This window comes from Grammomys surdaster, unplaced genomic scaffold, assembly GCF_004785775.1.
Source record: "Grammomys surdaster isolate TR1022 unplaced genomic scaffold, NIH_TR_1.0 126121, whole genome shotgun sequence".
Lineage (NCBI taxonomy): Eukaryota > Metazoa > Chordata > Mammalia > Rodentia > Muridae > Grammomys > Grammomys surdaster.
The window spans coordinates 5187262-5204000 of record NW_021620929.1 but is presented as its reverse complement, the minus strand read 5'-3'; the positions used below and the strand labels follow the sequence as shown (position 1 = coordinate 5204000).

General features: G+C 46.5%; 1 protein-coding gene and 1 pseudogene across 1 annotated transcript; one reads left to right on the top strand and one right to left on the bottom strand.

Annotated features, from left to right (window-relative positions):
* Nucleotides 1–2783: 2783 nt before the first annotated feature.
* On the bottom strand, nt 2784–3086 carry LOC114611697 (annotated as a pseudogene).
* A 5941-nt stretch (nt 3087–9027) lies between these two features.
* On the top strand, nt 9028–10543 carry Fbll1 (fibrillarin like 1). The gene has a single exon (XM_028756533.1). It carries the CDS (start codon nt 9460–9462, stop codon nt 10423–10425), a length of 966 nt encoding a protein of 321 aa, XP_028612366.1. The 5' UTR covers nt 9028–9459; the 3' UTR covers nt 10426–10543.
* The last annotated feature ends 6196 nt before the right edge of the window (nt 10544–16739 follow it).

Below are 16739 nucleotides of genomic sequence, written 5' to 3'. Positions count from 1 at the left end.
GAGGACTTCAGGCAGGCAGACAGACAGACAGGCAGGCAGGCAGGCAGACAGACAGACCATCTACTGTGACCAGGGTTCCAGGGCATGTACCCAGAGGGCTTCATTCTGCCTCAGAAATTCTTGCTCATCCATGTTGATTGCTGCTCTAGTCACAACAATAAGGAAGCAGAACTAGCCCAGATGTTGACTGGATAAAGAAAATGTGGCCACACACATAATGAAATTTTATTTAGCCATAAGGAAAATAAAACCTGCAGGGAAACGGATGGAATTGGAAGCTACTGTAATAAGATAATCCGGGCTCAGAAAGGCTTAACCACTGAGCCATCTCTCCAGGCCCTAGATTCTAATTTTTAATGTGTGTAGCTATGAAGGAGTGGGTGTATATAAAGGCCAGGAAATGAGAAAGGAGCCTGTGGGAGAGGAAAACTTTCAGAAAATGGTGTAAAAATCGATGGCAGAACATGTCATGTGGAAGTAGAGGGAGGGATACTGGAGGAGGGAGAGTTTAAGTGGGGAAGAGATGGGGAAATGGGGGGGGGGAAGATCAATCAAACCAGTATACACGAAATATAGGAAACATGGAACCCCGTAAGATAACTAAAAATGTTAAAATAAGACAGAACTCTGAGCTGCCCCAGGAGCATGAGATGAGGGGACAGCCACAGGCTGGGAAGCCACAATGTGGCCTGCCACAGGCCCTTGGTGAAGGAAGGCCCAGAGGAGCAGCTGTGGCAAGCAGAAAGGCTGGATGGACTAGCTGGTGCAGGAAGCAAGGGCCCGATAGAGCCCAGGGAGAGAACTCACCTTCAGTAGCCAGGAGCAGATCTGTCCAACTGAGAAGTGCCCCTGGGGTCTGAGAGCTCTGAGCCTGAGACCAAGCATGGGTCAGACCCTGGAGCTTCCAGGGGGTCTTTCATTGCCATCACTGAGTAAATCAGGGGCAGGAGGTGGTGGCAGCAGGGGGCTTAACAGTTCCTAGAACTGAATGGAAATGAAAGCATGGCCTACAGGAACCTTTGAGATAGGGACAAAACAGCTCTAAAGGGAATGTTCACAGCCATGAACACAATAATATGTACTTCAAGGTCCTAAGAAAAAAGAACATTCCAGACCCCAGAGCAGTGAATGGCAAGAAATAATAATAACCAGGGGAGAAATTGATGAAACAGAGAAGAATATATAAGTCAATATATTGATCAAAATTTGGCTCTTTGATAAAATGGGGGAAATGACATTACTCCAGATTCTAAGAGCTACAGAGAATTATTAGAGAATATTTTGGAAACAACGGATATTTCAAAAACCTGAAAAATCTAGTAGCAATGGATAAACTTCTGGGTACTTTATGACTTAAATCAAGGTGAAAAGCAGGAGACATTCTGGACTAGCAACAAGAGTGGGCCTCAGTGGTTAAGAACACTAGTTGTTCTTCCAGAAAATCTGTCTGGGTTCAGTTCCCAGCAGCTCATAACTGCCAGTAACTCCAGTTCTTGGGAATTCAACACCCTCTTCTAGACTCCATGTGTAGCAGGCAAACAAGTGGTTCACAGACAGATATGAAACAAAACATCTACAATCATAAAAAAAATAAAATAAAACAAATTAAATACCCAGGAGTGGTGGCTCATGCCTTTAGTCCTAGCACTTAGGAGACAGAAGCAGGTGAATCTCTGAGTTCAAGGCCAGCCTGGTCTAATAGAGTGAGTTCATGGACACCCAAGCTACACAGAGAAGTCCTATCTCAAAAAAACAGAAAATGAAAAACAATATAAAAAAATAATTAATGAGAGGCCAGGCATAGCTGCATGCTCGCCCTTAATCCCAGCACTTGGGAGACGAAGACAGGTGGATCTCTGTGAATTCAAGGCCAGTATAATTTACATAGTGACCTCCAGAACAGCCAAACCTACATAGTTGAGACTCTGTCTCAAGAAAAACAAAACAAACAAATCAGTGAGATGTACACAGCAATATAATATTTTCTAACAAACCAAAGCCCAGGAGCTGGAGAGATGGCTCAGAGAGAGTTGATACCTATCATCAAGCCTGATTATTGGATCCCCAGAACCCAGAGAAGGGGAGGAAAGATCTGGCTCACACAAGTTGACCTATGACCTCTGCATGCACGCCGTGGCACATAGGTATGCACACAAAATAGCATACGTCTTCTGAGACTTTTCTACATTAACCTGTGACCTGTGCTGCCCCTGGCCTTTGTAGAGTGCCTCTTTCTGCCCTAGGAATATTGCTGGCAAAGGATGTTTCCTCTCCCAATTTAGCACATTCAAGGACTTCATGCAGAGAGCCTCCTTAAGCTTTGAGACTTCTGCCCCCAGCAGGTCTGCTGCTAGTGAGAACTACTCTGTATGTTCCTTGTTGCCTCTCAGTCCCTGCCTTGAACCATGAGTGGTCTTGGAGTAAAAGCTTCAGAGAAGCCCAAGAAAGGTGTCTTAAGCAGTAATCACTTCATTCTGTTGAACCTCAAATTCGACTTAATTCCTCAGTACCAGTCACTGGTGGGTTGCAACACACACACACACACACACACACACACACACGATAAATAAGTGTAAATAAGTGTGATTTTAAAAAGATAAATCCAGGTCCAAATGTGTTCAATGTCAAATTCTACCGAACTTTTTTTTTTTTCTTTTTTTTTTGTCTCTTCAACTATTTATTTCTCCCGATCGGAAGGTGAGCATCACTACGGGTGGATAAACACAGAACACTGCGTGCAATAAGGCTCGAAGAACAGAGGTGCAGGTAAGTGAAGCCAGGACTTAAGCGAAGGTAGAACCGTTCCAGCCCAAGTTGGCTGCATTCATGTCCTAACAGTTGATGTAGACCCGGTCGGACAACAGACTGCACGGCAGCTTGCTGTAGTTGCGGTTCTGGGCACCACCCATCTTGCCGATGCTGTGCAGGCTGCAGAGGGCGGAGGGGTCGTTGGTACCGGACCGTGTGCGCTGCGATGTACTGTGTGGGCTTGCTGGTGGCCTGCGCCAGCTGCTGGGTGAGCTCTGAGAGAAACCCCTCTGGCACGGAGGTACGGGAACATTGGTGCTCACCATGAACATAGGCATGGTGGCTGACAGACTGCGATTGAGGACCAGAGGACAGTTCAAAGCGCGGTGTCTACCAAACTTTTTGTTAGTTGTTTATTTATTTGTTTTTGAGACAAGTTCTGCTATGTAAACCAGGCTGGCCTTCAATTCACAGAAACACACCTGCCTTTGCCTCCTGAGTACAAACATTAAAGGCATGTTCCACCATACCTGGCTCTACCACACTTTTAAAGAAGAGCTAACATCAGTGTTCCTCAAACTGTTTTATGAAACAGAAACAGCAGGAGCATGACCAAACTCATTCTTCAAAGGCAGTTTCACCCGGACACCAAATCCAGACAAGGCTGTGTGCGACAAAGGAAGAAAATTATTGTCTGAATTAGGGTTTCTATTGCTACAATGAAACACCATGACCAAAAGCAACTTGGGGAGGAAAGGGGTTTTGGCTTATGCTTCCACATCACAACCCATCACTTAAGGAAGACAAAACAGGAACTCAAAAAGAACAGGAAGCTGGAGGCAGGAACTGATGCAGAGACCATGAGGAAGTGCTGCTTACTGGCTTGCTCATGGTTTGCTCAGCCTGCTTTCTTATAGAACCAAGAACCACTGGCCCAGGGGTGACGTAACCCATAATGGGCTAGTCCCTCCCCTATTAATCACTAATTAGGAAAATGCCCTACAGGACTGCCTACAGTCCAATCTTATGGAAGTAATTTCTCAATTGAGAGTCCTTCCTCTCAGTTGACTCTAGCTGTGTCAAGTTAACATAAAACTATGCAACACAATTGACGTCTTGACAACTTGACACACAAACAACATCCCTGTTAAGTCAAACTTTTCCTTTTTGTTCATCCCAAGATCCCGAAGATTAATAAACACCACAATATAAAACACTCCTAACTTGTAAAAGTCCTACAGTCTTTAAACATCCTAACACTCAAAAGTCCAAAGCCTTCTCTCACCTGTGGGCTCCTGTAAAATTAAAATAAGTTTAAAAAATTTTTTTCTTGTTTCAAGAGGGAAGAAACCAGGGCACAGTCACAATCTGAACAAAGCAAAACCAATTCTAGCTGTGTAAATAAATCAATGTCAAAAGTCTGGCATTCACTCACGGTTTCCTGGGCTCCTCCGGAGAGCTTAGATCACCTCTCTGGATCTGCCATCTGCAACAGCTTCAGAGCTTATGTTCTAAGGTTCAACTCCACCTCATGGCTGATACTGTTCTTGGTGTTTATCCCATGATACTGACATCTCCAAAATTCTGAGGCCTTCTATTGTAATTAGATTGCCCTTTCACCAATAACCTCTCCTGTGCTCTCTGTAGGAACTCCAGCCCTGACGCACAGAACCAAGACTCAGGGGTTCTCCAGGACCTCTTCAAGCATTCAAAACCAGCACCACCTGGGTGATTCTTACATTCAGTAACCTCATCTGCCCCTGGAATACAGCTTCTGTGTGCTGACCCTAAGAAAACACTTTTCAGATTTCACTTCAGTGATCCTGGTCTCTCTTTGATTACAGCTGGTTCCTCAGCACCAGCTGACCAGCATTCATTGACCCAGCAAAGCAAAGGTTTCTCTTCAGTGGTGCTGGTCTCTTGTTAATCATGGCTGATATTTTTTTCAGCTTCAGCTGACCAGAATCACAGATTCTTAACTTAAAATATCAAGTAGTCCCCAAAATATCAATGTTTCCTCTGAAACATTACCAGCCAGGCCTCCCTCCTCTGCATAGGCCTCAGCATTATTCTCTGATCACTCACATTCTCGACAAACTTTGAACATTCAGTGGCTTTCCTGACCCAAAGTTTCGAAGTTCTTCCACAATCCTCCCCAACACGCATGTCATCTGCCACAGCAATACCCCAAACCTGCTACCAATTTCTGTTCTAGTTGGGTTTTTTACTGCTGTGGGAAAACACCATGACCAAAAGCAACTTGGAGAGGAAAAGTTTTATTTTACTTACACTTCCATATCACAGTTCTTCATCAAATTGAGTCAGGGCTGGAACTCAAACAGGACAGGAACCTGAAGGCAAGAGGTGATGCTGAGGCTGTGGAGGAGGGCTACTTATAGGCTTGTTCCTCATGCCTCATGGCCTGCTCAGCCTGATTGACTTCTTATAACATCCAGGACTATGAGCCTAGGGATGGTACCTCCCACAGTGGGCTGGGCCCTCCCACATCAATCACTAATTAAGAAAGTGACCCCACAGGCTTGCCTATGGCTTGATTTTATGGAGGCAATTTCTCAATTGAACTTCCCCTAAGATGACTCTTGCTTAAGTTCAGTTGATATGAAACTATCTGGTACAATTATAGACCAAATTCCCCCCCCCAATGAAAACAGTTGTAAAATCTCCAATAAGTCTTGCAAATTGAACTCAAGAATGTGTTAGGAAGGAAATACACCACCACAAGTTTGCTTCATTCTAGGAATGCAAGGTTGGTTGAAGAATATGCAAATCAGCAAGTGTATTTCACTATGTGAGTAGACTTAGAGACACATGATCACCTCAGTCAGTGCAGAAAAGGCCTATAGACACTAGTCATCAGTGAGTCAAAATGTGCCCACTGGCCGGGCAGTGGTGGCGCACGCCTTTAATCCCAGCAGTTGGGAGGCAGAGGCAGGCGGATTTCTGAGTTCGAGGCCAGCCTGGTCTACACAGAGAAACCCTGTCTCAAAAAACCAAAAAAAGAAAAAAGAAAAAAACAAAGAAAAGAAAAAAAAAGAAAAAAAAAAGAAAAAAAAAGAAAAAAAATGTGCCTACTGGTGTAATAGTGGGAAGTCTGTTGTGGTGCAACCTACTGCTCTCTGACTGGATTTGGTGTCTGCTTCATAGGAGGAATTACATCTAATACTGTGAACCCATGGCTCTAGAGGTAACAGGCCCTTAGTCCCCACTCAATGTTTTATAAATGGAAATGATGTGTTCACTGAGCTGCCTTCTAAATATTTACATTCATTGACGTTCATGAGTCCTTCTGTCGGCTTTGGTCAGAGAAGCTTCTCTTTGCAGTGGGCAACACTTGCTGCAGTGACTCATAACTGGGTATCTATGGGATAGAGAGTGTGGAGAATAAGAGACCGTTGATTCCTGAGCCCTAAATGGAACACCTATATCAGCCTCTCAAAGGCTGAGGAAACACTGTGAAAGAGAGGATAGGAAAGATGGAAGAGTTGGAGAAGAGGTGGTATATTGTGGGATGCTGACTTCCACATAAGGCATGGCAGCTCTGATGGCTCTGTCTTTCTCTCTCTTTCTCTCTCTTCCTCTTTCCCTCCCCTTTCTCCTCTCCCACAAGACTGGGCCCAGCCAACAAGTTTCCATGAAGGGGACAGAGGACCTTTTCCCCAGTGGTACAGCCTTTAGTAAGATGCCCACACTCCTGCAAATGACCCTTCACCCACGCTCCTGCAAACACCAAAATGAAACTCATTGCGCCACGTACACAAAAGACACGAAAGCAGAAGAGGGCTAGTTGGGAAAAGGATTAGCCAGAGTGACAGGGAGACAAGTGAAGACCACGGAAGGGAAGATAGAAATTATATATAGCCAGGCATGGTGGCACATGCCTTTAATCCCAGCACTTGGGAGGCAGAGACAGGCTGCACAGAGAAACCCTGTGTCAGGAGGAAAGAAAAGAAAGAAAGGGAAAATAAAGGTGACAGAGAAGGAGGGAGGGAAGAAGAGAGAAAGAAAGGAAGGAGGGAGAGGAGAAAGGGGAGGGAAAGAGGAAGAGAGAGAAAGAGAGAGAAAGACAGACAGAGAGACTTGTTTTCTCTTTCTCTTTCTATCATGTGGCTTCTTGTGATCAATCTCAGTCATGTTTGGAGGTGAATGCCTTTACTGATAAATCAGGGGTTCTGCAATTACCTTTCACCCATGCTCCTGCAAATATCATAATGAAACCTATTTTCCCATGCACACAAAAGACACAAAAGTAGAAGAGGGCTAGTTGGAAAAAGGATTAGCCATTAGTGAAGAATGCTGCAACCCTTTAATCTGGTTTCTTATGTTGTGGTGACCCCCCACCCCAACCATCAAATTATTTTGTTGCTACTTCATGACTGTAATTTTGCTACTGTTATAAATCATAATGTAAATGTCTACTATGCAGGGTATTTGATATGCAAGCCCTGTGGGGATTGTAACTCACAGGTAGAGAACTGTTGCTAAGCCATCAACTAATTCTTTATTATTGCCATCATTAATATTTTTTTTTGAGATAGGGCTTCTCTGTGTAGCCCTGGCTATCCTAAAACTCATTCTGTAGACCAGGCTGGCCTTAAACTCAGAGATCTGCCTGCCTCTGTCTCCCAAGTGCTGAGATGAAAGGCATGTACCACTACCTGGCTATAATTCTTTTTTCAAAAAAATTATTAGTTGCATATAAGTTGTTTGGGTTGAGTTCTGGCAGGCACTGTTAATGCTGTACTCCAAATTCTTGGGATTCTTCTGATCTCAGATGCAGTGGGGCTGAACAGCCACCATAACGAAGGCAGCCTCCGGGCTCGAATGCCTCAGGGTCACTGCTTCACTCTGGAGCTTGCTGAAACACAGACAATGATTGGAAACCATTTCCCCCCAACATTAATGGAAGGACAAATTAAACGGTGAATTAACTTCCCAGCCCCGAAGCCAAAAGCACATCTTTTTTTTTTCCCCTTTCTTTCTGGTTTTTATTTTTAAGACAGATTTCTCTGTGTAACCTTGGCTGTCCTGGACTTCTCTCTGTAGACCAGGCCAGCCTTGAACTCATAGAGACCCACCTGCCTCTGCTTCCCGAGTGCTTGGATTAAAGGCATGCTCTATCATTGCTTGGCTATTAGCACATAATTTCTTTGGATGCTTTTCACACTGTTCCTAAGACAACCTCCATCACCCAGAGTGTTTCCTCTCTGACTGCCCTGCCCTCATTCTCCTAGCTCTGTGTGTGATCTTAACATCACCTCCATCAGGACCCGTGTGAACCTCCTCCTCCACACACACTAATATATTTTTCATGGAAAATGGATGCTGGCAAATCTGAAACCATCAAAACCAACATCCTTCTTCAAAAGTTAGTTGGATAAGAAGCACTAATGTTCCAGGTCAAATGCTACTGGGTAGCATAATTCTCTCTTCCTTGGGGAAAGATTGGCTTTTTATTTTATTCAGGCCTTCAACTGATTAAATGAAACTCACCTACACAATGCAAGACAATCTGTTTTACTTGACAAATTTAAATGCCAACCTCATCCAAAAACTTCCCAGAAACACCCGGAGTAATATTTGATTAAGTATCTGGGTAGCCCATGGCCAAGTCAAGTAGATGCAAAAACCTAGTCATCACGAGGCCTGATTGGAGAAAACACAATCAAGACAGCACATGTAGCTCGTTTTGGAGAACACTCTTCAAATTGTAAAAGGAGCGTTTTCCAAGGTATCTCAGGAATCACATTTCTTCCTCTGCCACCTTCTCTATATCATCATGCAGACTTGTGGCCCTCATCAAGAAAGTCTGATATAATACTCAGGAGGGAACCAGCCCTGCCATTCCTGTTTGTTCATGTGAGACAGGAGATTAACGGTGTACACATCTGGGGATTCAATATCCTCTCCCTGGCTCATGTTCTGATTCTTAGGTGCATTTCACCTCTCTGGACTTGGCACTTAATTCCACTAACAGGGAGGTCAGACATGTGCTTAGATCGCCTACACAGAAGTCCAGCTTGGCCCCAAAGCAAACAACAGTGGCCAGAAGGGATGCGTTTGAAGTAGCTGTCCCTGGTACTGACTGACCGCTAAAGCCTATGCCGCGACGTCTCGATTTCTGTCCTTGGTGCTGCCCATTGCTTCCTCTGGTTCCCCAAGGTTTTAAAGAGTAGGTTTTTAAAGCAAAGACGAAACACTGAGGGTAAGCATGCCATTTCCTTTTATGCTGAAGTAAGTACTATATGATTTAGGTTACACATTAGTTTTCTGCGGCCACACGGGAGAGCAAGGAACACAAGGACTGAGAGGATGTACGCTTCCCCTCTCCTGCTACAGAGACGCTGGCCACTGGGAGATCCAGGGGAAAAACCCAGAGTCCCTGGGAAAGCAGAGAGCACCAGCCGACTCGGAGAGAAGGCAAAGGGTTACAAGTGAGCAGGCTGTGTCTGCGCGCAGATGAAGCAGGGGGACTTCCGGGGCTATAGGGGCTACAAAACGGCTGTGATGCAATCACGCAAGTCACCGCGTCAAAGCGTGGATCCGGGGATGCGCGCACCGCGGCTCCCTGCATCCCGCTGCGGCTAATCCTGGGGACAACGCCGCCACCAATTTGTCCCCACTCCGCAGCAACCGCCCGGGGTCCCTCGCGATCCCCGACCACCGCGGCAGTTCCTGAGAACTGCGGGGGCCATGAAACCGGCGGGCGGCCGCGGCGGCTGGGGCTGGGGTGGCGGCAAGGGAGGCGGCAAGGGAGGTGACACAGGCTCAGGGGCCAAAGGCGGCTTCGGGGGACGCACACGCGGCTCCGGCGGCGGCGGCCGGGGCCGGGGACGCGGCGGGGGCGGGGGCAGCGGAGGCGGAGGCGGCGGCGGAGGCGGCGGGGACAGGCAGCGGCGCGGCGGCCAGGCCAGGAACAAGAACCGCCGCAAGAAGGGCATCACCGTATCGGTGGAGCCGCATCGGCACGAAGGCGTGTTCATCTACCGCGGCGCGGAGGACGCTCTGGTCACGCTGAACATGGTGCCTGGAGTCTCGGTGTACGGCGAGAAGCGCGTCACCGTGGTGGAGAACGGGGAGAAGCAGGAGTACCGCACATGGAACCCCTTCCGCTCCAAATTGGCGGCGGCCATCCTGGGCGGCGTGGACCAGATCCACATCAAGCCCAAATCCAAAGTCTTGTACCTGGGCGCCGCCTCCGGAACCACAGTCTCTCACGTCTCCGACATCATCGGCCCCGACGGCCTGGTCTATGCGGTTGAATTCTCCCATCGCGCCGGACGCGATCTGGTCAACGTGGCCAAGAAGCGCACCAACATCATCCCAGTACTGGAAGATGCCCGGCACCCGCTCAAGTATCGAATGCTCATCGGAATGGTGGACGTGATCTTTGCCGATGTGGCCCAGCCGGATCAGTCCCGCATCGTGGCGCTTAATGCCCACACCTTTCTTCGCAACGGAGGCCACTTTCTCATTTCCATCAAGGCCAACTGCATCGACTCCACAGCGTCTGCCGAGGCTGTGTTTGCTTCTGAGGTGAAGAAGCTGCAACAGGAGAACTTGAAGCCGCAGGAGCAGCTGACTCTGGAGCCCTACGAAAGGGACCACGCTGTCGTCATCGGGGTCTATCGGCCCCCACCCAAGAGCAGCAGCAAGTAGCAGCCGCAGACACCAGGGAAGGTGTCCCCCCGCCCCCGCACTGCCACAAGACTGTGTCTTTGTGCCTGTCCTATTGTGTTGTTTTTCTATTTAATAAAATAAACAAATCTCAAGTGTACAGTTGAGGCCAGAGTGGGTTTTGCAGCTGCACCTGTTCACTCTCCAGTCTTGGTGGCTTAATACAGAGGTATAGGGTCCCTTCGTGGAACAACATGGGAGTGGTGTCTATTCCAGTCACCCCAGGCCTGGTTTCCATGGGGTCTCATTTTTTACACATGCGTCTTCTAACCACAGAACAAGGATAAGAGAGCCTACTAGTGATCTTTAAAATATTTCCTGGGAGCCGGGCGGTGGTGGCGCACGCCTTTAATCCCAGCACTTGGGAGGCAGAGGCAGGCGGATTTCTGAGTTCGAGAGTTCGAGGCTAGCCTGGTCTACAGAGTGAGTTCCAGGACAGCCAGGGCTACACAGAGAAACCCTGTCTCAAAAAAAAAAAAAAAAAAAAAAAAAAACGAAAACAAACGAAAAAAAAGACACTTAAATATGTGCTGAGGGAAAGATCTGGCATGGTCTACTTTGCTCCAGGGTATACCTCCTTGAACAGCAAAAGGATAAGGTGGAATATCCTCACCCATATACCAACCCTAGGGGAAGTCATAGGGCTGATCCTCTCTTTAGCAATTGAGAAAGCTGAAGCTTCAAGTGGGAGGACTCACTCAAGACTTCTCCTACCACCCCAAAAGGCTCAGCGAGAAATCAAACCCCATCAGTCTTGACTCCAAGACTGATGTCATTTTCACTAATGTCTATGCTGGTCCTGTTGCTTTACAAAGCACTCTCTCCAGTTCCGCCATGATGATTGAGAAGCTGGGGTGAGGTGTGGAGGCTGGGAATGGAGTCTTACTGAATAGGGGAGATGGTGGGCCCTGCCTTCCTCAGAGCCAGCCCAGCCTGGATAATGTGCTCTTGAGTCTTCCTTATAGGCTGTCCACTTTCTCCAGCTTAGGGCATAGAGCAGGGAACTCAGCTGTTTTCCTCACAGTGGGCTCTCTTATTCCAGACAAATAGTTACACAGGCTGTGTCTGAAGACACTAGAAATGGAGCCTCTTAAGGATTAAGTGGCATGAAAATCTTCTAAAGAATCCCCGTGAATCCAGATAGGGTGGCTTGTTCCAATAGTCTGTTTCTTGGGAAGCTGGGGCAGAATCACTTGAATCTAGAAGTTCAAGGTTGGCTTGGGAAACATAGAGAGACACTGTGACTAAAAAGAAAGCAATCCCAACAAATTTCAGTTGGATTGTGGGCCAAAGAAGGGCATGGTAAGAACTGAAAGACATGGGGAATAAGGATGGTAGGATTATATCAGGGAAGTGGGAGCCTGGTTTTGGAGGAGGGCAGGGATGAGACGAACTCCAATGGAGGGTGATCCTGAGGCATCCTAGAGGTAGAGAGACACTGGGTACCAGATTTATTCAGAGCCAGAAAACCCAGCAACCATCTGCTTGGTTTTCCAGAAAGGTTTGTGTTTGGGTTCCTTGGTGTATTTGTCTACCCAAGTCATGTTGATAAAATCCCTCATGCCACAGGTCCCAAAAATAGATGCTCATCTCATGGAACAACCAGTATCAAAGAAACGGATGTTGGGAATAATGAAAGGCTTTATATGATGGCTGAAGAATGAAGGAGAGGTGACTCTGCCCATAAATCAATTTCTCCCTCCCAGGGCTGGAGGGCTCCAGATACAGAGTATAAGTATTGGGGAAAGATAGGCGGCTAAAGGGGTGGGGGACTGTTCATTACTTCCCTGGGAATGGGCAGAGATCACCCAGTAGCATGGATGCCACCTTCTTTTCATTCTTTTTTGTTTTTTTGAGACAGGGTTTCTCTGTGTAGCTCTGGCTGTCCCAGAACTCACTCTGTAGACCAGGCTAGCCTTGAACTCTCGAACTCAGAAATCCACCTGCCTCTGCCTCCCAAGTGCTGGGATTAAAGGCGTGCGCCACCACAGCCCAGCCACCTCTTTTCATTCTTAGTAGCTGTGGTTGTATTTAGTCTTGATTGGGAACAGGGCAGAAAGAAGAGGAGAAAGAGGAGGGAGGGCTGAAGTGGGATATGAGGCAAATCTATGCCAAGCTGAAGTTTCCCAAATGATTGATGTGTCCACGCAGAACTGAGCAGAATGTAACACAAACTTAAGAAGAATATAAAGACAGGTGGCAACCCTCCTCACCCGGTCCCAGTCCCCACTAGACACCGGTAGGCTCAAGTGAAGACTTAATGTTTTCTGCAAATGACACCCCACCTCAGTCCATAAAATACAGCCCAGGACACTGTCATCATAATCCACACAGCAGAGCTAGTGAGAAATATGTGGGACTTCCCAAAGTAGCAATCTTTACAAGATTTTAAAAACCATGTGTGTGTTAACTAGGATCCCTTGCAAGGGCAGCACATACTATGTAAAAAGAAAATATTTATTTTTATGTATATAAGTATACTGTAGCTGTCTTTAGACACACCAGAAGAGGGCACCAGATCCCATTACAGATGGGATCCACCATGTGGTTGCTGGGAATTGGACTCAGGACCTCTGGAAGAGCAGTCAGTGTTCTTAACTGCTGAGCCATCTTTCCAGCCCTGGTACATCATCACTGAGCCATCTCTCCCTCCCCTCAAACTGGTAATTTTTAAAACAGTTAAGTACAGTGAAGCTAGAGAGTTTATATAGATTTTTCCCCTTCCTTAACACCAAGGGAGATGTTAGGAAGGGTTTTGTTTTGCTTTTCCCCTAAAAACTGTGCTTCTGACAAGCAGTCTGACATCTGAGTTGGTTTGGGGGGTCTAAGTGGGAGATATTCTGGGGGGTCTGTGGTGGTTTGAGTGATAAATGACCCCCATATTATGTGAATGCTTGGTCCCAGCAGCACTGTATGGGGAGATGGTCCAACCTTGTTGGAGGAAGTACATCACTATGGACAAGGTTTGGAGAGTTCATAGTCTAACCCCACATAGTGCTGCCCACTCTGCTTTCTGCCCTGGCTACCTGTTGCCAGGCCTCTCCCTCCCTCTGTCCTATCCTGTCCCTCTGGAACTGTAAGCCAAAATAAACTCCTGCATGTAGTCGTTCTTGGTTATGGTGTTTCTAATCCAGCAACAGAAGTGAATACAAGTTTTGCCTAAAATAACACACAGACCTGGTGGCTTAAACAACAGCCTATTTGATTATTCTGAGGGCTACAAGTCCAGATGTAGCCTGTGTCACATCTGGCTTCTGAGTAGGGTTCTACCCTGATATGGTTGGGTGACCTTACAGTTTCTCATAGAAAAAGAGTTCTTCAGTGTTTCTTCCTCCTCTTCCTACAGGACTCAAGCCCCGGCCTCATGACTTCCTTGGTCTGCTACTACCTCCTTGAAGCTCTTTATGTACTTACTTCGGGAGCTAGGCATTCAACTTACAGATTAGAGGGAAGGCATCTTAGTGTACAGTTCTCAAAATGGGTAAGAAAGTTAAAACGACATCCTTAGCTGGGCAGTGGTGGCACACGCTTTTAATCCCAGCACTTGGGAGGCAGAGGTAGGCGGATTTCTGAGTTTGAGGCCAGCCTGGTCTACAGAGTGAGTCCCAGGACAGCCAGGGCCACACAGAGAAACCCTGTCTCGGAAAAAAAAAAACCAAAAACAAAAAACAAAAAAACAAAACAAAACAAAATCAACCAACCAACCAAACAAACAAAAACCGACATCCTTACTAAATTGTTGAGAATTGGCTGAAACCAGGCCCATCGAGGAACTGGGGTCATGGTGGGTGCCGTGCAGAGGCCCTTCGTCTTTTCATCCAACTGTCTATAGAAGATGATACCAACAAGACAGAAGAGAAGCAGAGCTCAAGCTGGGTAGTGCACACATTTAATCCTACCACTCAGGAAGCAGTTCCAGGTCAGCCTGATCTAAAGAGTGAGGTCCAGAGTGAGGTCCAGGACAGTCAGAGCTATATAGTGAGATAGGATGGTGGAAAGTGGGGGGGAGAGCAGGGGAGGGGAAGAGGGGCAGGGAGAGACAGAGAGAGAATATTGAGAACTCACAGTACCAGAGGTAGTCTTGGAATATAGAATTTAGTTTAGCATGGTTTCTACAGGTCCAAGCTTAACTAGATGGAACTTGCTAAGTTTCAGAGAGTAACTCCCACTCCAAGAGCCATATCGAAATCATTCCTGGCATCAGCATGTACCAATTTCACGGGCTGTTGTTACTTCCAGGCTTTATGTCCGGTACTTGGTCAAGAGATATCAGGCTTCGGCATGGTCCTCAGTGATGGTGAGGGCCATGTGCAAAGACCTCATTGATCTTTTTGTTATGCAGTCCACCTTGCATGACCCTTTCAGCATCTGCCATCAGCCTCACTGCCAGTAAAGGTGACACATGCCTTTAATCCCAGGACTTGGGAGACAGAGGCAGATTTCTGGACAGCCAGGACTACAGAGAAACCATGTATCAAAAAACAAAAGGCGGGGGAGGGGAGGGGCTTGTAGGGCACTTGCTTACTTACTAATTGATATGGAAGACCCAGTCCATTATGGGTGGTACCACCCTGGGCTGGGTGTAGGTGCTTTAAGAAAGCAGGTTGTGCAAGCCAGTAAGCATTCCACTTCCTCCATATCAGCTCCTGCCTGGACTTCTTTCCATGACAGTGAAACGAAAAGCTTAAGCAAACCTAACTTCCTTTCGGGCTTGGTGTTTCACCACAGCAATAGTAACTTCAGTAAAAACATAACCTGCCAAACTACCCCACTTTTGGTCAGGTGGTATTTTTTAAAAATCAGTGGCCTCCAAACCTCCTGCAATCTGAAAACCATTTCCTAGGTTTTCCATGGGGCTAGGTTAACTGCTCCATGACTTGATGCTTTTCTTCTGGAAGATTGGAAATTAGTTTAAACAGGGCAACGTAGTACGGGGACATTAGGAAAGGCTCAGAAGAAACTGGACCTAGAGGGATGTCTCAGCAGCTAAGAGGTTTGATTCTGCTGGCTGGCTGCTCTTCCAGGTCTTTGGTTTGATTCCTAGTGCCCACAGGGTAGCTCACTATGGTCTGTAATTTCAGCCCCAGGGGATCCACCCAGGGGAACACCCTCTTCTGGCAAACTCAGAGACTATGCACATACCCAGGGTGCACAAAGAGAAACCGTGGGTTGATATCTACCAACTGCAGTTGGTTTCTCTACCAAATGTATCCTCCAACAGACCAGGCCATCCAAAACCTAAATAAATAATATTAAAAGTGAAATTTACAAAGCTTGGCAAGGACCTGGTCAATAGACTGCAGGTGCCAAACCATGAGTGATTAATACACATTGCCCTCAATTGAGATGTCAATAAACAGTTTGCTTCCACAATTTTCACAGCAACCACAGAATATCAACTTTGCTTCCCAGATGCAGTGTTGATTTTGAACAAAGCAATTACTCTACAGCATACAGTGAACTTGCTCTCTTTAGCAGTGATTTCCAGCTGCAGGTAGCCTTTGTACGTGGAGAGCTGGATCAATCCTCAAATACAGCATCTCCACATCTTATCATCCTCTCACGGTCAAGGGCTCATCTCCCTCCTACCTCTCTGCTCACTGGATTCTAACGGAAAGGTTCTGCTTTACACTACAGTGCAATCACTCTTATACACCCGGAGTCAAGACAATGACATCAATCTCAACTGTGTCTTCTCAAACAGGCTTTGACTACTAAAACTAGGATGGACTGGAGATAGCTGAGTGTTAAGAGCACTTTCAGCTCTTGCCAAGGCACAGTTCACAACACTCCCACTGCTGTTCCAACCATCTCGTTCCAATTCCAGAGGATCCAATAGTTTCTGGACCTCCTGGGTTCCAGACAGGCACATGGTATGCATATGTATATGTAGCTGAAACATGCACATACACAGAATAAGAATAAAATCTTTAAAGAAAAAAAAAAAGGATTGGGTTTAGAATAAATTTTCTCAAATTGTGTCACCAAGGTATCATAGAAATCCTGACATCTCAGGGCCACCATGTTAGATATACACCCATGGCACAGAAAACTGGTCTCATTTTAAGAATAATAAAAGGCACACATATCTGTGTGTGTGTCTCTGAAGGTATATTACCTACACAAGCAAACTAGATAGATACTTAAGGGCACTTTATAGTCAGCTCATTAAACATAGTTCCTTTACTGAACAGTGCCAGGTATTGGAAATCCATGAGTAAACAAAACTTTTCCAGTGTCCCTGCTCTCATGGAGTTTATTGTCCTATCAGTTAACAGCCAAGAGAATCAGAGCTG

Coding starts and splice junctions, on each gene's coding strand:
- Fbll1 (XM_028756533.1), top strand. CDS start 9,460: ATGAAACCGGCGGGCGGCCGCGGCGGCTGGGGCTGGGGTGGCGGCAAG.